The 22146-nt window shown below is 39.8% G+C and overlaps 1 protein-coding gene across 2 annotated transcripts in view; it reads right to left on the bottom strand.

Annotated features, from left to right (window-relative positions):
- XRCC5 (X-ray repair cross complementing 5) overlaps window positions 1-22146 on the bottom strand; it is a 95103-nt gene that overhangs the window by 49230 nt on the left and 23727 nt on the right. For both annotated transcript variants that reach the window (XM_017973703.4, XM_054257915.2), the window contains exons 11-14: window positions 17468-17605; window positions 16544-16634; window positions 13923-14056; window positions 6644-6837 (exon numbers count right to left, since the gene is read on the bottom strand). In XM_017973703.4, coding sequence (XP_017829192.2) covers window positions 6644-6837; window positions 13923-14056; window positions 16544-16634; window positions 17468-17605 — 557 coding nt within the window. The remainder of the gene's footprint in view (window positions 1-6643; window positions 6838-13922; window positions 14057-16543; window positions 16635-17467; window positions 17606-22146) is intronic.

The raw sequence follows: 22146 nt of genomic DNA, 5'->3' as shown, positions 1-22146 counted from the left end.
AATAGGTGCCTCTTTTCTTTCTGCTGATCTGGATTCCTTCATTTGTGTAAAAGAGTTTGACCTTATGCTGAGGATAATGGGAGGCCATTAAAGCAAGGGCTTTTAAATCAGGGTCCAAAGATGACATCAAGGAATCTGTAAACTACCTGAAATTATATCCAAAGTTCAAAACTTAGTATGTTAGAGCATTCTTCTGGGAAGAGGGTTCGTAGTTTTTATATCAAGTGAGTCCACTGCACTCTCTGTCTATCACACACAATTAAGAATCATTACTTTTAAGAATTTTAAGCAAGACAGTGATGCGATCAGATTTGTTTTTTAAAAAGGCACTCAAGTAGCTGCATGGATTAGAAAGGGGTAAGACAAATTAGGGAAATTAGTGAAGAGGTTATCTCAGTGAGGCAGGCTAAGGTGAGAAGGCCTACATAAAAGCGGTGGCAGTGGGCGATGCTATTAAGAGCTAACACTTCTTAATGCTTACCATGTGCTAGTCACAATGTTAAGCAACAGCCCTATCAGTTAGCTATTATCAGCATCCTTTTACGAATGAGCAAACCAAGGCTCAAGAGTTTGAACCCTTGTCTAAAACACAGTAAGGGGAAAGAACTAATCCTGTACTCATCCTTTCTCCCATCCAACCTCCTGGAAGGCAGGCATTTGTTATTGCCACTTGAAACTGAGCAACTTGTCAATTTCAATTGCTTTTAAGGGGAAATGCTTGAGTTTAGCTCCAAATTTGACCACAAAATTGATGCCATTAGCCACCAGACAAACCTTAAGTGAAAGGGTTAGATTTGAAGTAAACGTAATACGACTTGGTAAACCAATTAGACATAGAAGGTTAAAAAAAAGGAAGACTCCCAAGAAATCAGGTGTCATTCACTGAACTAGAGTAATAGCATGAAGAGGAGTTAGAAAGGAGTAGGAAGAAGAAAACAGATAATAAAGTGAATTTTGGCATACTGAACTTGAGGGACCTACAGGCACCTTAGCTATCTAGTGGATGGGATAGAAATCTGAGCTGAAGATAGATATTTAGCAGTTTTTGAGGCTCTGTATGTGAAATAAAAAAAGAGGTCTTGGGACATGCATTGCAAAGGCAAAATGACATTAGAGTTCGAAGTACAAGCTCTGGAGTCAGACTGCTTGCACTTAAATCCTTACTCCAACACTTACCAACTACAATATTGGGCAAGTTTCTCATCTTCTCTAATCCTGAGTCTCCTGAGCTTTAAGTTGGGGGTCAGTAAAAGAATCTACTTCATAGGATGGCAAAGTGGGTCTAAACAGATAATGCGTGTAAAACACTTAGCATCATGTAAAGCACTGAACATCTTAAGTCTTGAAGTCTGAATATAATTTCAGGTAGTTCAGATTCCTTGATGCCATCTTTGGACCCTGATTAAAAACCCTTGCTTTAATGGCCTCCCATTATGTTAAGCATAAGTTCAATAAATACTTTTCTGAGGACAAATCCTACAGAACATCAACCCTGGAACACACAAAAGCAGTCCCCAGACGAATCTGAGAGGGAGTTGCCAAAAACTGGAAAAAATCTAGAGAAGCCAAAGTTAAGACGATATGAGTTTCAAGAAAGTAGGAATAATTGACCATGTCAACTGCTACAGCGATGTCAAGAAAGCAAAAAGACTGCAAAGCTGAAGTGAATTTAGCAGTTAGTGTCTTTTGAAAGATGTTTCAGGGATGTGGTGGCGGCAGAAGCTGGTGAGAATGAGCTATGAAAGGCCGCAGTGCAGACTATTATTCCAAGAACGTAGCTTCTGGAAGAAAAGATAATAATTAGATTAGTAATTAGTAACAGGTAGTAATTAGAAGGAATAAGCTGGGGGATTATTTTATTTTGTGTTAAAGAAATTTAACATGAGGGAAGAAAGGAGCTAGTGGTAAAGAGAGAGAAGCTAAAAATACAGAGAGAAGAAATTATTAGTGGCCTAAAGTACCAGATGAGGCAAAAAAAAAAAAAAAAGGGGATCCATCCTGGGGAACAAAGTAAGACTCTATCTCGACAAAATATAAAAAAATTAGCCGGTTGTGAGCTACTCAGGTGGCTACTGAGGATCCTCAAATTGGGAGATCACTTGAGCCCAGGAGGTCAAAGCTGCAGTGAGCTGTGATTGTGCCACTCAACTCCAGCCTGGGTGACAGAGAGAGATTGTCTCAAAAACTAAAATTAAAAAAAAGAAGAAAAAAGGATCCAGGGCACAGGTAAAGGAATTTATTTTAGGCAGGATGAGATACTCCATTTCACTGAGACAAGAAATGCAAAAACAGTCATGTTTTTACATAAGATGGGCCAGAAAACTAAGGAGTTCCCACCTGATATCGTTAGGCTTGTGTCCCCACCAAAATTTTTTTCTTTCTTTTTTTTTTTTTTTTTTTTTTTTTAAATACAGTCTCACTGTTGCCTAGGCTGAAGTGCAGGGGTCTCAGCTCACTGCAAACCTCCGCCTCCTGGGTTCAAGCAATTTTTGTCCCTTAGCCTCCAGGGATTACAGGTTTGTGCCACCATAGCAAGCTAATTTTTTTTATTTTTTTTTTGTGTGAAGATAGGGGTTTCGCCATGTTGGCCAGGCTACGCTGGAACTCCTAACCTCAAGCAATCCATCTGCCTCAGCCTCCCAAAGAAGCCCAGCTTAAATCTCATTTTGAATTGTAATCCCCAGGTATTTAGGGAGAGACCTGGTGGGAAGTGACTGGATTATGGGGGCAGTTCCCCCATGCTGTTTTTGTAATAGTGAGTGAATTCTCAGGAGATCTGATAGTTTTATAAAAGGTAGTTTCTCTTGTGCTAACACACACTTGCTCTCATCTGCCGCCACATAAGACAAGTCTTGGCTTCTCCTTCGCCTTCTGCCATAACTATAAGTTTCCCGAGGCCTCCTCAGCCATGTGGAACTGTGAGTCAATCAAACCTCTTTCCTTTATAAATTACCCAGTCTTGGGTATTTCTTTACAGCAGTGTGAGAACAGACTACTGTGACTGCTAACATGCCAGGCACATGACTAGGATTTTTAAAATCATTTACTCCAAACACTGTGTTCTTACTATTTGCAAGGCACTTTGCTGGGTCCTAGGGATACAACAGTGAACAGCATACACTGCTCGATTAACCCCCATTACAACTCTATGAGACAGAAATTCCCATAATCCCTATTTTACTCATGAGGAAACTAAGGCTTTGAAAGGGCAAGTAACCTATGCCTAAGGCCACACTGCAGGGCAAGGGGGACTGACTCATAATGGCTGACTCTAGAGACTGAAGTCTTAACCATTAACCAAGTGAGGATGTCTGCTGAGAGTACATGAGAAGTCTCAGTGGACATGAAAAGAGCAGAAAGCCTTAGAACACCTGCATAGAGATAAACAGAAATCAAGGTCACGTATATATCAGCTGCACAAGCAGGATTAGACCTGAGATGTCCACATTCTCATGCAAGTTCTCTGTCCAAGAGATGACATTTTCATTTTAAGGGTGTATAGCAACATTAAGAGAGGCAATCCTTTTATATGACAAGAGTAATACTTAGTAGATTTTGGGACTACAGTGTCAAATGGTGGTCTTATCCTTTTAAAATGAAGAAATCACTTCTAACACTAAGTATTCAACAGGTCCAAGACAAACATCAGATCTCAAAGGTTCAATGTTTTTATAGATAATATTATTATTGCTTTAGATTTTGACTATTGCCTTCCCTTCAAATACATTCATGGGCCACAAAATGATGTTTTGGTCAACAAAGAGCCAAAATGATGTTTGGTCTCATAAGATTATAAGGAAACTGAAAAATTCCTATCACCTTGTGACATCACAGCTGCCATGACATCATAGTACAAGGCATTACCTTTTCTTCCTTTCTTTTTTAATTGAGTATCCTTCTGTCCCCCAGGCTGGAGTACAGTGGTGTGAACTTGGTTCACTGCAACCTCTGCCTCCCAGGTTCAAGCAGTTTTCCTGCCTCAGCCTCCCGAGTAGCTCAGACTTTAGGCACACACCACTACGCCAGCTCATTTTTGTATTTTTAGTAGAGATGCAGTTTCTCTACTAAAAACGTTGGCCAGACTGTCGAACTCCTGACCTCAGGTGATGTGCCCACCTCCGCCTCCCTAGGCATCTATTGTTAGATATGTTTATATATGCAAATACCTCTGTTACAACTGCCTGCAGTATTCAATATGGTAACACGCTGCACAGGTTTGTACCTTAGGGGCAATAGGCCACACCATATGGCCTAGGTATGTCGCAGACTCTACCATGTAGGTTTGTGTAAGTACACTCCATGACATTCACACAACGAAATCACCTAACCATGCAGCCTAGGTGTGTAGTAGACTCTATCATGTGGGTTTTTTTAAGTACACTCTGTGACACTGGCACAACAAAATCGCCTAACCAACAGTTGCTCAAAGTGCTTAAGTATCTGTGATTTCATTAATATCTCTTGAGATTTTTTTTTTAGATGAAGAAAATCTCATAAAGGTAAAATTATTTCACCAAAATCATATTAAGTGAAAAAGCTGGAATGATTCCCATCTCTTAAGATGACAAAACTTCCTAAACAGGCATGTGTCCACTCCTGACCTTAGCTCCTCTCCCCTCCACTGGAAATATGTGCTGTGGATCCAGAGAGGATGAAAACATACAAAAACACTGTGAATTGTTGGCAATTTTTTCTTTCCTTGGGGAAACTTTACCTCTAGAACTGACTGGAGTTTTATCATAAAAATTGAGGGTTTTTAGCACCTTGTAGAAGAGACTGAATCAATTCTTCTTGAATACAGGAGGTACTCAAATATTTGCTAAATGAATCATTTCTGCAATTCTTAAAAACTAAGCTTTCTCAGAAGAGTAGAGAATAGGAGCATGAGCGTGTGAGATACCTCTCAGGCCTCTGCAAGATTAACTTAGCTATGCTGCAAACCATTATGGGAGCAAACTAGAAGTTCAGCATACCCAAGCTTCCAGAAGAGTGACTAGGAGGACCAGAGCCAAAAGTGTAATTATAGCTGGGATCAAATGACAGAACAGCAGCCTTCTGGGTCGGTGTGGTATGTTTTAACCAGCTAATTTACATTTTAATCAAAGGTAAGAAGAGAAATGGTCCATTTCTTTCGACAACACCACAAGGTAATCAAGATCATGGACTGGAGCTTTAACACACAGAGAGAACAGCCCTGTGATTGCACTAAGACTAGAGCGAGGTGTCAGGGAAAGAAAAGGCCATAGACTTTTACTGAACTGTTTTAAAATACTAATCTAGAAGGTAGATAAGGATAGCAGAGGGAAAGTGAATTTTTAGGGCCAGTGTTCTTACATAGAACACATGACAGACTAAACAGAAACGAAAATCTCTCCAGGATATAAGGAATGCACATCATAAAATCTATCAAGAAACAATCTATCAATTTCCTTGAGAAATGGTCTTCCAGGGGTTGGGTGGGGGAGCAGGGAGAAAACCAAGTGCATGTTTTTGTTTTTGTTTTTTTCAGATCTGACAAACGCCTGGATGTTAACCTTTAGAATGCCACAGAATGCGCAAACATTTCTATTCAATTTAGACAGTAATTCTCTAAATCAATGATTTATAGAAACCTGTGAAGATTTCCGGAAATTATTCAATACTTCTCCACTGGGGTATTTATAAAGAAGCAGCTTTGTCAATAAAGATAGTTGTGGGGAGAAAAATCAAAGAAAAAAGGGAAAAAATTAATGATTTAAAACCAGATCTCAAAATACAGCCAAAAGAAATTTTTAGATTATTCTGGCTTGAGAAAAAAAGTCACCAATAACTGGTTGACCTAAACCTGGTAAAATCAATTTTACACACTCAAATAATTCTGGATGAACAACAACAATTTCTTTCTTTTTTCCTGAGCAACAATTTCTTTTTTTATTTCTATTTTATTTCCTTTTGTTAGTTTTATTTTTGTTTTGTTTTAAATGGAAACTGACACAGACTGTGAACAGAAGAGGGAAAAAACCTAATAGCCACTTGTAAGCTTGATTTAAGGGTATATGAAAAGCATTTTGCAATCCTTAAACTACAAACACCTCCTGATTAGCACAACCAAGTACATCACTGATACCCTAATTGAACAGCTCAAGAAATGATAGTTTTTCACTCTCCTTCCCACTTTTCCTCCAAAAATCTCAATGATAGCCCCAACACCTAATCTCGTCCCAACCAAAAAAACCTATGATCTTCAACAGACTCATTCGCAGTACTTTAAAGAGTAACATTTAGCCTTAGATATTCAAAAATTTATCTAATTATATATCACATATAATTCACCGAGAATCTGAGGCTGATAAAAAGTCATCAACCCAGAAGTTAGCTCTAAATCCAAGGTGAACAGCAAGGATAAAATATCGAGATTGCGCCATTGCACTCCAGCCTGGGTAACAAGAGCGAAACTCTGTCTCAAAAAAACAAAACAAAACAAAACAAAAAAATATCACAGCAGACACATATAAGAAATCAGTATTGCAATGCAAGGGCCAAATAGCAAAAGGCTTCTTCCTCCCACCTTTTTAATTCCACAGACCCCTAAGTGACACCTCCAGAGCCACTCCAAAATGACCACAAATCTTATGTACCCCAATGTTAAACATCGAGTACTTACTTGTCTTGGAAAACATCCTGAGCAATTACTTGATCCTTTTTCTTGGCTTCGATCAGAGGAAAAAGGGTCTTTATTTTAGAGAGTGGAATCTGAGATTTCTTTGTCACCTCAGTGGGAGGATTCAGCATATTCCAAATATGCTGCTGAATTGGGGGCAGAGGCTCCCGGGGATGTAAAGCTCTGTGCAGCAGACACTGTTGGAAAAAGTAAGGATTTAAAAATACAGATGAAGACATATATGGCTTCTCTATATTTTCTGATCAGGGATCTTCCATCTTTAGTGTGGAAGGGCTATATGATTCATACTATATGTAAAAGATAACAAAGAGGATTCACCCAGAACTGTTTTTGTTAGCAGGATATTGGTCAATACCTAAAACCAACTGTAAAAACAGATCCAAGCCTAGCAGCAGTATCTTCTGCTCTGGACCTCCTGGAAAGGAGCCTCACCTTATAAAACAAAGTTGTTGCTTTTACTACTTGGGGACTATACGAGATTCTCTAAAATACCTAATTCCAAGATCTTCTGACAATCTGGGATTATAACTTTCTCGTTATAATCCTTTAATCTTTTAATCATACTGTGCTTTCTCCCTCACTTAGAATGCCATGTGGTGGATGAAACAGGTGGCTACAGGGAAGCTGCCCATGCTCCGTGAGTCCCAGGGAGAAGTCTGCAAAAGAGATGAGAATACTGAGTTGTCCCCAAACTTTCAAGAGTGTTGAGTTTGCATTTTTCTCCATGAGTCCATCTACCTTTTCCCCTCCCCACTGCTACCACTCTTGCCCAGGCCCCATCGCCTTGCCCCTGGCCTACCACAGTCACCTAACTGGTCTCCTGGCTTCTCATTCCAATGTCTGACTGGAAGTGGTCCGAGAATGAACTGCTCACCATACCCTAGGAAATCCTGACGCGGCCCTGCTTGCCTCCTCAATCGTGTCACCGGCCACTGTTCTCACTCACAACCACAATGCACTGGGCTCCTCCTGCTTTGCTCATACATCAAGTTCATCCTACCTTTTCAGCCTGGGCCTAACACTCCCTCTGCCTCCTGTCTTTCCCTAAATCTTGAAAGAATTAGCTCTTCTTTAAAAAAAAAAACATAAAAATTTTGGTCTTTGCTCAAATACTGTCTCCTCCAAGAAGCCTTCCCTGACACCCTATACAAAGTAGCCCCTCCGCCCCCATACTACTGCCCTGTCATTTTCCATCACTTCCCATATATTTTTTTACAGCCACCATCATTAACTAAAATTATTCATTTTTTGGTTTACTTGTTTTATTATCTAACCCTCCTCCTCAAAAGCAGGGCTCTTCTCTTCTTTACTGCTGAATTCTAAGCACCAAAAATACTACATGGCACATAATAAGCACCTGGTGGATAATGGCTGCAGGAATAAAGTGCTCTTTTCCAGGGCTCTAGCTGTTGACAGCAGTGCCAAGAGGCGACACCAAGGCACCAAGATCAAGGCCAGGGCAGGTTCTCCACTGCCCATGTGAGTGAAGTTCTGCGCAGCATGCCACTTCACTCAACCACCTATCCTGCCTCGAGTATACTATGCCAGACCTTGGCCTGGCAAGAAAAGGAAATGCTCTAAAAGGAATGAATACAGAAGGGTAAGCAGTAAGATTAGATGTCATCGGAAAACAAAGCAGTAAGATGAAACTATCAGTTTATTGATGTTTTCCTTCCTTTGATAAATATTAATTCCAAAATTAAGGTATTAACTATTCCCACTTTTGAACAACTTATAAATTTGTAATTCTAAACAAACAAATAAACAAAATACCAGGAAGCTGAAGAGCATAACTTCAAAATACTGTCCCTATCACAAAGTATGATTTATACTATTCCATGGATTCCCTTCCTACATTGAAAAAATGAAAGCTGAAAGTTTCTATTCTTAAAAAATTAAAGATGCTTAGGTTTAATAGTGAATATCATCCAAGAGTCAATGTCCTATAATTTGGAAAACCGTAAGGTAGGAATTAAGTACCAATTTCCTCCAGAAATTCCATGTGCTTCTCCCTGCTCCCTCCCAATATTTCAACCAGCAACCACAACTATTCCTTCTCCATGGTATAATCATTCATCTTAGATTTTCACTCCTGCTTCTTTCCCAATTACTTGACTTTCCCTTGAGCATCAATAACATCAGGCCTATTCAATGTAAAGCAAGATAATCCCAAAATTGTTTAAGCAAATCCAAAAGATCCCAAACTCTGTGACTCTACACCCCATCTTCTTCTTATATGCATAATCCTTAATCCACAGTGCTCTCCCTTGGTTCATTAAAATATCTAAACAGCTTAGAAGGTCCTAAAGATGTAAAGCAGTAATCAAACACCCAACATAGCAGACTACCTCTCATAAACTCTTGAAGATTCTGTGACATCCAATTGACATTTCTTGGAAAAGAGCTAGACCAACCAATGGACAAATATCCTACCCAGCCTTCCTACTGAAAAACATTCCAGGTTTTCAGCATGAACTCCAGGCAATCTTTTCAGTGTCATCATCCATAAGTCAATTAAGAAAGGATCTAAAAGAAATGTTCTGAAGTACCAATCTCTCTCATATTTCCTGAAAGGTCACATTTTATGCAAATTAAGCTAAGTGAAATACTTATAAAATTCATTCAAGTAAAAATTCCCAATGCATTAAAAAAATGGGATGAGAAAGTAACATTTCTGAGTAACTGAGAAGCAGAGATCACAGTTCCTGGCCTATTTACTTCTTTTAAGCAACTGTTATTGAATGTGATTTTTACAAATTGAAAAAGATTAGCTCAGAAGTTACTAATACTCTGATTTAAGCAACATTGTAGCAATTATTTAAAAAGTGGTTTTAACTATATACTTGATAAAAGATATATTTTCAGCATTTCTTTTCAAAATTAGAATTAAATTAAACCTCTTGCTTACAAATTGATTATTAATCTCTCTCTTTCTCCCAGCTCATGTACCCTTAGCTGTAGGTATTTCATTCAAAAAGAAAAAAAGAAGCCTTCTTGGGTCCCACATCCTCCCAGTGCTTATTGTACTCTCTTTCTATCTCCCTTCATCAGGAAGTCTTTCTCATCCAGGCATTGTAACCTGGCTTGCAGACCATTACTCAACAGAGTCTGTGCTCAAAATCCTCAAACTGGACTACAAATTCCTAAAGACCCTTTGCTAAGCTCACCTCTACTTGCCATTGTGCATCTGACTTGCAATTCTTTCCTTCCCAACTCTTTTCTTCCTGTGCCTTCCAAGAGGCATTTCTCCTAGTTTTCTACCTCACTGACTTTTGGTGGGTGGTGGAGGCAGGAGCATTTGGTTTTGTTTTTTAACAGCTCTTTTCTATATGTCTAATTGTTCACTCGCATGTTGGGGTTCTGCTACTTTTTTCTCTCCCTTCAGTCAACGTGCTCTCCCAGACGATCTTATTCACTTGTCTTTCTGCCTCAATGAGGACTTTCAAATCTATGCATTTAGACCTGACTTGTCTTCTGGGCTCTGCAACGCTGTTTCCAACTTCCCATCGAGTGTCTCTACAGATATCCAATAGATTTTCTCAAATTTAACACTTGTGAAAATAAATGAATTATCTTTTTCAACTGCTCATTCTGTATTCCTTATCATACTGAATGGTGACATCATCTTTTCACTCACCCAAGCTAGAATCTTCAATTCCACTTGATTTTCCATCCCTCACTCAAATTCTATCTACTGTACCTTCTAAACGCCTTAAGAATTGATTCTCCTCTCTATTCTCTCCATCAATGCTTCAACTTTTAAGGCTTGAAGTGGGCCACTACAAATTCTTTAATAATTACCCACTGCCATAAAATCCGAATGACTGAGTATGGCATACAAGGTATTCACCACCTACCTACTACTTAGCTTCTGTCACCTTTTCCACCATTCTGCCATAGAGAACTTATTCTGTAACCAAAAAGAACCATTTGTGGATCCCTAGACACAATCTACCTCTTTATATTTTCATGCTTTTCCACATTATTTCTTTTACATGGCATACTCTCCTTACAACATGCATGTATGTTCATTTTTCCTTTTAAAACTCTGTCCGAATGCTAATTCCTCAGCAAAGCCTTCCTTCAGTCACTCATTTGTAAATTTTCTTATTCTCATTCTCATGGTGTTTCCCCACCACTGTTGTAACTACTGTTTTTTTTTTTTTTTTGTCTCTCTACGTTTCTCATTCTTCTAAAGGGGTCCATAAAAGAAGCAAGCTTATAGTAACTTCAGTATGTGGTCCATTGTTAGTACTTAATACATATTTGTTTGCTTTTGTTTTTTTTTTTTGAGATTTTTTTTTTTTTGCCTTTTCTTTTTTTTGAGATGGAGTTTCACTCTTGTTGCCCAAGCTGGAGTACAACGGCATGATCTCAGCTCACCGCAACCTCCACCTCCCAGATTTAAACAATCATCCTGCCTCAGCCTCCCAAGTAGCTGAGATTACAGGTATGCACCACCACCCCTGGCTAATTTTGTTATTTTTAATAAAGACAGGGTTTCTCCATGTTGGTCAGGCTGGTTCTGAACTCCTAACCTCAGGTGATCTGCCTGCCTCAGCCTCCTAAAGTGCTGGACTTACAGGTGTGAGCTACTGTACCTGGCTAATATTTGCTTTTTTAAAAAAGCTTATGTACCCTAGTGAAGACAGTTCTTTATACAGATAAGCCATATTAAAGTCTCCCCCACAAAACAAAGTAATAAAAATCAAAGTCTGTGCTTGCAGCAGCTTTGAAATATAAAAATGCCCGCATTTATGGCTTGTATCTGTTTGTTATTCCAAGACACATTTATTAAGAGATAAACACAACCTACCTAAATAAGTCTGCAAAATATTATTAATAGAAGTTTCTCTTTTCCTCCATAGTGAACCATTTTGGTAAGCTTTCAATTGGCCTGCTCCTCCCTTCCCTACAAATGGCACAAGGCTTTAGGTCTTCAATTACACTTGCCAAAAAGCACCAAAGGATTTTTATATCTGTAATTTATACTTCATTACACTTAGCATGCTGAAGTACAGATGGTCTCTGGTTTATGACGTTTCAATTGACAATTTTTCCAATTTACAACAGTGTGAAAGCGATACTCATTCAGTAGAAGTCAGTAGGACAGCTGCAATGATGGGCAGTGATATCAAGCCACTGCTCCCAAGGGCAAACATCCTTCACGCTACAGTGCATGATGCTGCCAGATGATTCTGCCCAACTGTGGGCTAATGTAAGTGTTCTGAGCACATTTAAGGTGGTGAGGCTAACCTATTGACGATTGGTAGGTTAGGTGTAGTAAATGCATTTTCAATTTATATTCTCAAACTGGATGAGTTTACAGGCATATATCCCCATTATAAACTGAGGGGCACTAGTATTCAGAGTCAAGTCGTTACATGTTAAACTTCATATTTATAATTTTAGAACAAGATTTTTTCACTACTTAAAGAAATTCTAAGCGTCAAAAAAAAAAAAAAAAAAAAAAAAAAGGCTGTTTCACTCAAGTAAAGGACTCCTCAAATCACAAGCCCCAATAGAGACTTCAGTTAGTTACAGATGTTTCATGAAGTGAATCAAAAGGGAAAATGGTCTCTCCAGCACATGACCTGTTTCCCCCAACCCGCAGAAGAGAGTCTTCTACTCCTCGGTGATCAACAGTTTGCCTAAAAAAGCTGCTTATGCTGGGGGCGATGGCTCACCTCTCTAATCCCTGCACTGTGGGAGGCCGAGTGAGCAGATCACTTGAGGTTGGGAGTTTGAGACCAGCCTGACCAACATGGAGAAACCCTGTCTCTACTAAAACTACAAAAATTAGCTGGGTGTGGTGGTGCATGCCTGTAATCCCAGCTACTCGGGAGGCTGAGGTAAGAGAATCTCTTGAACCCAGGAGGCAAAGGTTGAGGTGAGCCGAGATAGTGCCATTGCACTCCAGCCTGGGCAATTAAGAGCAAAACTCAAAAAAAAAAAAAAAAATGCTGCTTATGAGATTTTTTTCAGTTTTATGGGGTCAGAGAAGGCTGTGTCCTGCTTTCATCAACTTAATCCAGGACTGAAATATCCCTTTCTCCTTCAACCTTAATCTAGCCCTCTCCTTCCTCAGCATAAGTCAGCTCTCTTGTCAACTTCTCCAATTTACCTTAATCCAATCTGTCTTCCAATTTCTTTGGCCTAAGATACAGAAACAGATTTTTTATATTTTCTGTATTTTAGTTATTCTTTAATAATTTCACAGTACAACCTCTTTAATTGACCCCATGCTACCTTTAATTATGAAATTTTTGAGAAATGTGGCTTTCTCAAAAATTTGAGAAGAAACTAGAACAGTTCTTCTCTAACAATAGTTATGATAGAGTTCATATAAGCTCTCCTACTATTTTGATATAAAAAACAAAGAAAAGTGTTATTTACATACAATATAGGAGAAACACCTCAAAAAATATAAACGAGGCATTTGGCTGGGGGCAGTGGTACACAACTACAGGGCCATCTACTCAGAAGGCTGAGGTGGGAGAAATGCTTGAGCACAGGAGTTAAAGACCAACCTAGGAACTTGTCTTTTTTTTTTTTTTTTAAGACAGGGTCTCACTCTGTCACCCAGACTGGAGTACAGGGCATGATCTTGGCTCACTCCAATCTCCATCTCCCAGGTTCATGCAATTCTCCCACCTCAGCCTCCTGAGTAGCTGGGATTACAGGTGCATGTCACCATGTCCGGCTAATTTTTGTATTTTTTGGTAGAGACAGGGTTTCACCATGTTGGCCAGGCTGGTCTTGAACTCCTGACCTGAAGCAATGCACTGGCCTCAGCCTCCCAAAGGGCTGGAATTACAGGTGTCAACCATTGCACCTGGCCAAGAATCTGTCTTTACAAAAACTTTTTAAAATTAGCCAGGAATGGTGGCATATGCCTGCAATCTCAGCTGTTCAAGATACTCAGGCAAGACTGCTCAAGCACAGAAGTTTGAGGCTGCAGTGAGCTAAGATCACAACACTGCACTACAGCATGGGCAACTGGCCTTCCTGTATTTTTATTTTTCAAGTAACCATCTTCCAGAAAAAAAAAAGGAAGCATTCTAACTTTATTTTTCTAAGAGCTTAGAATCTCTTTACCTTTTGAAGTAAAAAGAGGAAGACGTTATTCTTCCATTAAATAGAGCAAATGGGGCCTTCAGAGAATAAAGACATTTATTTAGGACTGGCCAATTACTGTAACTATGCACTTAGCTCTCTTTGATTTAAAATGAGTATGACTTGTTTATCTTTCCTCTCTCACCTGGAATAATCTCTGAAATCGAGGATTTGGGATTTTGGTGGTTGGAAACATGTCTTCAAGGGTGTTTGTCTTCTCATCTTTCTTTGCCAAGCTCATGGAGTCAATCAAAGAATCAACAGCATTCAACTGTGCCTCTTAAAGATAAACACAGAAGCAGAAAGAAAAATTATTATTTCTATTATTCTCCACTAAAACAAATGCTTTCTATGTATAGCTATCCACAGTAATACTGACAGGGCCCTGCCAAAGTATTCTCTAGCTATGCACATATTTAATCCAAGTCTTGATTTTCTTAGCAATGAAAAGATCTTGACTGACTGATTAGATTCCAGTTCTACCATTCAGTGAACCTTTGACAATGGAGTATCAGATGAAAAGCAAGAGAGTTTATTTCAGAGGAATACAGCCATATAAAAACCAATCTCTATATGGCACTGGAGCAAAGTATTTAGTATCTATCGGGCTAATATTTTAAAAACTAATAATTAGCTAAAGAAGAAAAACATTAAAAAGGAAAAAAAAATCTCTGATAATGAAGCATAAGCCTTGTAAAAACTTAATACAACTTTTATCAGAGTACAGCACCTTAACAGGAAGACACCATTGGATCAGAGTGAGCTGACTCCTTCACAATTTACTGAGGCAGAATGAGCTTCCATGACACTAATCACACCTGCGTACATGTCTTACCCTACTCCTGTCAAACCCTCAAGCTCCACGAGAGCAGAAATATGACATCCTCTTTCCTTAGGTCTCTCCTAATACCTAACAGAAAGCAAGCGCTCCTCAATAAAAATCTACCCCGTTAATAAAAATGGCACAGGCCAAAGCAATATGGATGAAAGGCAAAAATACTTCTAAACTACTGTGTATAACTTTCATTTTGCTGGTTCACACAGCAGTCAGCTGCTGAACCTCAGGCACTATTTTTGGAACATTTGCAGTCATCAAAGGTGGAAAAGAGTAAGCAGTTCCCAAAAAGTACATTATAGGAGCTGGGCACGGTGGCTCACACCTGTAATCCCAGGACTTTGGGATGCCAGCACTTTGGGAGACCAAAGTGGGTGGATCACGAGGTCAGGAGTTCAAGACCAGCCTGACTAACATGGTTAAACTCCACCTTTAAACACAATACAAAAATTATCTGGGCGCACTGGTGTGTGCCTGCAGTCCCAGCTACTTGGGAGGTTGAGGTGGGAGGACTGCTTGAGCCAGAACTGGCTGTGTCTCCAGCCAAAAGTCAACTTGATTATATCTCCCAGAATTGCCATGTGTTGTGGAAGAGACCCAGGGGGAGGTAATTGAATTGGGGTGGACCGGTCTTTCCCATGCTAGTGAATAAGTCTTCTTCACTATCAGATCTCATGGGTTTATCAAGTGTTTCTGCTTTTGCTTCTTCCCCATTTTCTTTTGTCGCCACTATGTAAGAAGTGCCTTTCACCTCGTGCCATGATTCTGAGGCTTCCCTAGCCATGTGAAACTATAAGTCCAATTAAACCTCTTTTTCTTCCCAGTCTTGGGTATGTCTTTATCAGCAGCGTGAAATGGGCTTATACACGTGGAGTTTGAGGCTGGAGTGAGCTATGATCACACCACTACAATCCAGCTGGGTGATAGAGCAAGACCCTGTCTCAAATAAACAAATAATTAAATCAAATATTCTACTCATTTAAATTTTGGAATTATCAGGAAGTAGAGAGAGAGTAATACTATAACACAGTGGCAACTTCTATACACTCAGGTCCATGCTTACCTCCACTGTGATGCAGACTCATTTATTTACAGAAGGAAGGTAAAGACACAGGCCCTAGGGACCCATCTGATTCTTGGCCTTTTTACAGCACACTACTCCCAAAGGGTCTAGCCAAAATTACAGAAAGAACTGAGTTCTGAGACTCACTTCACAATTCCCTAATCCTGCATTAACACAGACAGTACATTTAAACTTGTAAACTAAAAACATCCACTCATTATTTGTTGTTCTTTTTGGTATATTTTCTACTTCTGCTATTATATTTTATAATAAATGTTTTAAATGATAGGCTCTCTAGAAGACTGGACCTGTGGCTCTAAGAATCATTCTGTATAACACCATGACATTTGCAGCCAGATGCTCAATAAGGCCCTTTCACATCAAGTCTGAACTAACTCCTAAAAGCCAGAAATAAGTAACAACGAGACTTGGACTGTTGCTGCAAACTACAAAAACAGGTCAAAGAGAAAAGTTAATCTTCAGCACTGTCACTTTTCATTTCAAAGCTACATCAGACCTTACGCAGAACACTAAAGCCAAAGGTTTGATGCTGCTCAGATTCACTTTAGCAGGGGCAAGCTCTGCTCACAACTAGAGATGGACATCCATTACCATCAAGGTTCCCCCTAGGTACATGCTCCAAGGCAAACACTACACAGTGTTTGGCGAGTCTAGGGCAAACCTATCCCTCCTACTGGAAAAACACCAAGTAAACCACCTACATCATTACTGTGTATAAGTGTATGATTGGAAATCCAACTAATTGCACCCTGTAAACACCTGGCCCCAACCAACAACTGCAGTCAGGTAACTGCCCAAGAACAGTGTGTGTAGAGCCAATGAGAGATCTAAATGGAAACAAACTCACCAGTGGGAGCGTATTTCTTACTGTTTTTCAAGGATGAAAACATGTATTGCCGCAAGTCTTCCATGAAAGGCAGCTGCACATACACCAAACACTAATGAGAAAAAAAGGGGGTAAAAACAGATACGACCAAATTAATGAAAAAAATACAAAACTGATCCCCAATTCTGTGAAAGTGGCATAACAGAAATATTTCAAAAATCAGCCAATTCTGGTACATGAAAAGTAAAGTGTTTTGACTTCTGCTATTGGCTGTTCATAACTGCAAACAGTATAAAGAATATTAAACATAAGAGAAATGTGTGAAAGAATGACTCCTAAAGGACTGCTATAAAATGCATGACGAATACAACACATGAGAAGACTGGGGTGATCAGAAGGTTGATCTGGAAGTCAAGATAGGTGCCTTCTCTTTCCAGTTCTGCCACAGTAAGTTCTCTAAGACAGAGGACACAGTAAGGAATTTAGAGCTGTATTTTACATAGGAGAGCCCTAAATAAACTGTTTCACAAGAATCACAACAAAACCACATCCTCAACCTCTATTCACAATTCTCATTTGTAAAATCAAGTTAATTTCTCTTTCCATTTGGTTTCAGTAAGTCACGAAGGATAAGAACCAAAAAAAGGTCATCGTGAACCTTTATTGATTAGATTAGTCTAATTTAAAAAGATTTCCATAATAATAAAAAGATTCTAATAATACTTTATGTATAATTTTTGCTCTAACTGAAAGTATGGTTCACAGACCAGTATCAGCATTTCTTGGGAGAAACAGAGAATCTGGGCCCTACCTCAGAACTACAAAATCAGAATCTGCATTTTAAGAAGATCCCCAAGTAATTACCATGCACATTAACAGCTGAGAAACACTGCTTAGAATAAAGGAACTGAAGGAAAAAAATAACATTAAGACTTTGGGTTTTACCTCATAGTTATGTTTGATATGAGGAAAAGCCACGCCGACTTGAGGATTAGCTCTTTTGTCATAAGCATATCGAACTATGGCCACCATGTCTAAGTCATTCAAAGCATGAATCAGGGAGGAAAGTGCAACTGCTGCTGCCTAGAAAGAAAGATGGATGTATTAACATACAGTCAACATGTGAGAGTTTCACAACAGAACTAAATACTTTAAGACTGTTATTTGCTTTCTTTCCATTTTACACACACACACACACACACACACACACACTCTCTCTCTCTCTCTCTCTCTCTCTCTCTCTCTCTCTCTGTCTCTGTCTCTCTCTCTCTTTAGGTGCCCCCAAGAGGAACTGCATACACTTGCTTTGATTACATTTACTGTAACTCTTCTGGGACTTAACCTCATTAACTAAATCCTCTATCTTACTGCCTCAACCTTCCTTCTCTAAATTTATATCCTTACCCTAAGCTCTTCTAAACAAAATCCTCTTTGTCCTTCCCTCTCAATAAATTGCTATCAGTATCTTTCCCGTCTTGTCCTCATAGTCATGCTGTTTCCACTGCTTAGTGCATAATTATTCTTCTGTCTAGTCCAGCTACTGCCTCACTACCTTACTGAAATTATCCTCTGAAGTCACCCACCACCCCCTAATTGCCAACTCCTTGGTTCCCAATTATTTTCACAGCAGTATCTCACCATTCTGCTGTCTCTATACTTTCCCCTTCTTTGGCTTCAGAAACAACATTCTTGCCTGACTGTTCTCTTTTCCCCACCCATTTTTAAATTCTACTTTAGGCCTTTCCTCCTCTTACTCAAAAACTCTGAGTTGATGAATCAAAAATCTATAGTCATTTTTAAAACTCTCCTAAGATCTAGACTTAGACTGCGTACTAGCTGATGGATATCTCACATGGCATCCTCAGGTATCTCAAACTGTTCAGAATGAACTGTTCACATTCACCACAACATAACTAACACCTACACTTACTATCTTTCCCCCTCATTCTCCTCTGGGATTCCCTATTTCCATTAACATCATCACCGAATCAACCAAACTAGAACCTCAGTCTTTGATAATGTCACCACATCATTCTCATCCTTCTTTTTTTTTTTTTTTTTTTTTTGAGGTAAGAGTCTTACTCTATCCCCCAGGCTGGAGTACAGTAGTACAGTCTCAGCTCACTGAAGTTTCTGTGTCCCAGATTCAAGCAATTCTTGTGCCTCTTGCCTCTCAAGTAGCTGGAATTACAAGCATATGGCACTGTACCCAAGTAACTTTTTATATTTTTTGTAGAGAAGGGGTTTTGCCATGTTTCCCAGACTGGTCTCAAACTCCTGACCTCAAGTATCCACCCACCTCGGCCTCTCAAAATGCTGGGATTATAGACATGAGCCGCCATGCCCAGCCTCATCCCTTACCTTTAAGTGTTCACGAAACTCTACCAATTCTACCTCTACACTGTCTGTCAAATCCATCTCTTTCCTCATAGCCTCCTCTGTTCACAGAGCTCATCATGTCACTCCCTTCCAGTGGTTCCTCTATTCTGGTCTCACTGAGATGATCACTGATTTGAGGCAAGACTCATACTTGGCCTTTGCTCATACCACTTCCTCCTAGCTAGAATGCCCCTTACTAATCTCTGGCTCTCCAGCTTCTAATCTTTTCTCAAGGCTTAGGTAAATTGATACCCTCTCCATTTCAGATTTACCTTGGTCAGCTCTCTCTCTGCAGAACTCCCCAAACACTATGTACTTTTCTCAGTATCATGGTTAACTCTACCAAAGTAAAAACTATGACCTCTCAGCCATGCTGCTGTAAAAACAACACAAACAAGAAACCTATGACCTCAAGACGTGGCCATTAGAATCCTGTACAGATTTCATAACAAAATCATTACTTTTTCAGTTCAGTTCAAAGATTATTTTACTTAGTGCCTATTCTTTGCCAGGTACTATCTTGAGCCCTGTGAAAAAACAAAGATGAGTCGTTGACCTCACTGAGCTAATACATTCTTTACTAGCAGAAATGAGCTATGTAGCAAATACAGAACATTTGTTTGATAGTTTTTATTTGTGTCTTTGACAGGACCAATTAGGACATTTAAAAGAAGGAAGGGGCTGGGCATGGTGGCTCACACCTGTAATCCCAGCACTTTGGGAGGCTGAGGTAAGAGGATCACCTGAGGTCAGGAGTTCAAGACCAGCCTGGACAACATGGTGAAACCCAGTCTCTACCAAAAATATAAAAATTAGCTGGGTGCAGTGGCAGGCGCCTGTAATCCCAGCTACTTGGGAAGCTGAGACAGGAGAATAGCTTGAACCCAGGAGGCAGGGGTTGCAATGAGCGGAGACTGTGCCACTGCAGCCTGGGCAACAAAGAGTGAAATGCCAACCCCCCTAAAAAAAGAGGAAGATGGGGCTGTGAATGACTGCTACATGATAAGGCAATCCTACACCCAGGTATAACTCAACTAAAGCTCCATTTCCTTCCCTTCTTTTCTCCCCCTTGTTTTCTACACACAGTGCAAATGAGCACATAAAAGTATATTCTCGGGCCGGGCACAGTGGCTCAAGCCTGTAATCCCAACACTTTGGGAGGCCAAGGCGGGTGGATCACGAGGTCAAGAGATCGAGACCATCTTGGTCAACATGGTGAAAACCCGTCTCTACTAAAAATACAAAAAATTAGCTGGGCATAGTGGCGCGTGCCTATAATCCCAGCTACTCCGGAGGCTGAGGCAGGAGAATTGCCTGGGCCCAGGAGGCGGGGGTTGCGGTGAGCCGAGATTGTGCCATTGTACTCCAGCTCGGGTAACAAGAGCGAAACTCCATCTCAAAAAAAAAAGTATATTCTCAATACAAAAAATTATACGGCAATGACAAGAGAAAACCTTTTTCAAGGGAATTATCCAAAGAATCAGAATATCTGCGTTAAAAAACCCAACAGTATTCATGTAGTTTAACAACCTACATGTGCATGTGACTCATGGTGATAAAGACTCTTCTTGAAAACTTAAGAAATGGAGATCTATCTTACAAGAAAACAATCCATTTGGAGACAGTAATCCTTGTTGACAAAATAATTCTCCAACTTGAACAAAAACCAGCACCTGCTGTTTCCAGTTCACCCCTCTGATATGAAGCAGTTTCATTTCTATTCTACAGGATAATTCTCCAAATGCATAAAGAGTGCTATTATGTCTGTCATCCCTCCTACTCCCCTGCCTACCTACAGAAGTCTTCTCCAGGCATTTTTTTTTTTAAACTGGGAGTCCTCATATGACATGGTTTCCTTACTCCCTTGCTTATCTCATAAGCCCTAATTAGGCATTATCATTTTTTGACTGCAACATCAAAAACCAACACTAGAGAACATCCCTTTGCCATTAGGAGATAATTTTTTTTTCCTTAGTTACCTCAAAGTAATACTATGAAATACAGAAATTAGTGTTTGTATAAGGCCAGATTTGAATCACGAAATCCACAAGGCTGCCTTTAGCTAACAAGTCTACATAATTACCAAACACGTGTGTCTCAACACAGCTTTGTGATTCCTCACTGCATAGCCAGCAAGTCTCAAGAAGTGATCAGAATGTTCTTTGTGTAAAGAGATAGTGGAAGTTAAAACTTCAGCAGAAGCCAGGAAATGGTGGTGCACACCTGTAGTTCCAGCTAACTGGGAAAACAGAGGTGGGAGAATCACTTGAGCCCAGGAGTTCCAGGCCAGCCTGGGAAACATAACAAGATCCTGTCTCTTAAAAAACAAAATGAGGACCGGGCGTGGTGGCTCACAGCTGTAATCCCAGCACTTTGGGAGGCTGAGGTGGGTGGATCACGAGGTCAAAAGATCGAGACCATCCTGGTCAACATGGTGAAACCCCGTCTCTACTAAAAATACAAAAAATTAGCTGGGCATAGTGGCGCGTGCCTGTAATCCCAGCTACTCAGGAGGCTGAGGCAGAATTGCCTGAACCCAGGAGGCGGAGGTTGCGGTGAGCCGAGACCGTGCCATTGCACTCCAGCCTGGGTAACAAGAGCAAAATTCTGTCTCAAAAAAAACAAAAACAAAAACAAAATGAAATAGAACTTCAGCCAAGTCGTGCTTTGACAGTAATATACCAGACTTGCATGATTCCCAACAGGATTTGATTCAGGAGAAATCTATGAACTAGGATTCTCAAATTTAAAGATTCATGTATGCTAATATTGTGCTCTAATAATTCATTCAGTACAGGGTAGAAGCCAAACATTTTCTTCTCTTAATTTTAACTGTTCTGAGATAATAATGGAATACCCATCCACTACATCAGCAACCAGCTACCTTCCAGAAGTGAGGAGAAAAAGAGAACTATACTAGTTATACCACCAGCTTGCCCCCACCACAAACAAGCCTTCTACATCCAGTTAATTAATTGCAAATGCAAAAACTTGGAAACCTACATAAGCTGACTTAGAGATAGTAGATTGCAATCTCCCAGTTTAGATGAACATCTCCAAGAAAAGTTAGTTTTGACTTGGAGATCAAATAGAAAATATTTACAAGAAAGGGCAGATGTGAGCATAGAATGCTGCAGTCATGGGCTGTTATCCAGAGAAAAACCAGGCCGAAAACAGAGTATCTTGGGGAGGCAGGAAACAAGTGCCAGGAAAGGAATAGTGGAAAGACACATTTCTTCAATGAC

This window comes from Callithrix jacchus, chromosome 6 (genome assembly GCF_049354715.1).
Source record: "Callithrix jacchus isolate 240 chromosome 6, calJac240_pri, whole genome shotgun sequence".
In the NCBI taxonomy this organism is placed as follows: domain Eukaryota; kingdom Metazoa; phylum Chordata; class Mammalia; order Primates; family Cebidae; genus Callithrix; species Callithrix jacchus.
Note: the sequence above shows the minus strand (reverse complement) of the source record. Positions and strands in the feature narration are given on the sequence as shown.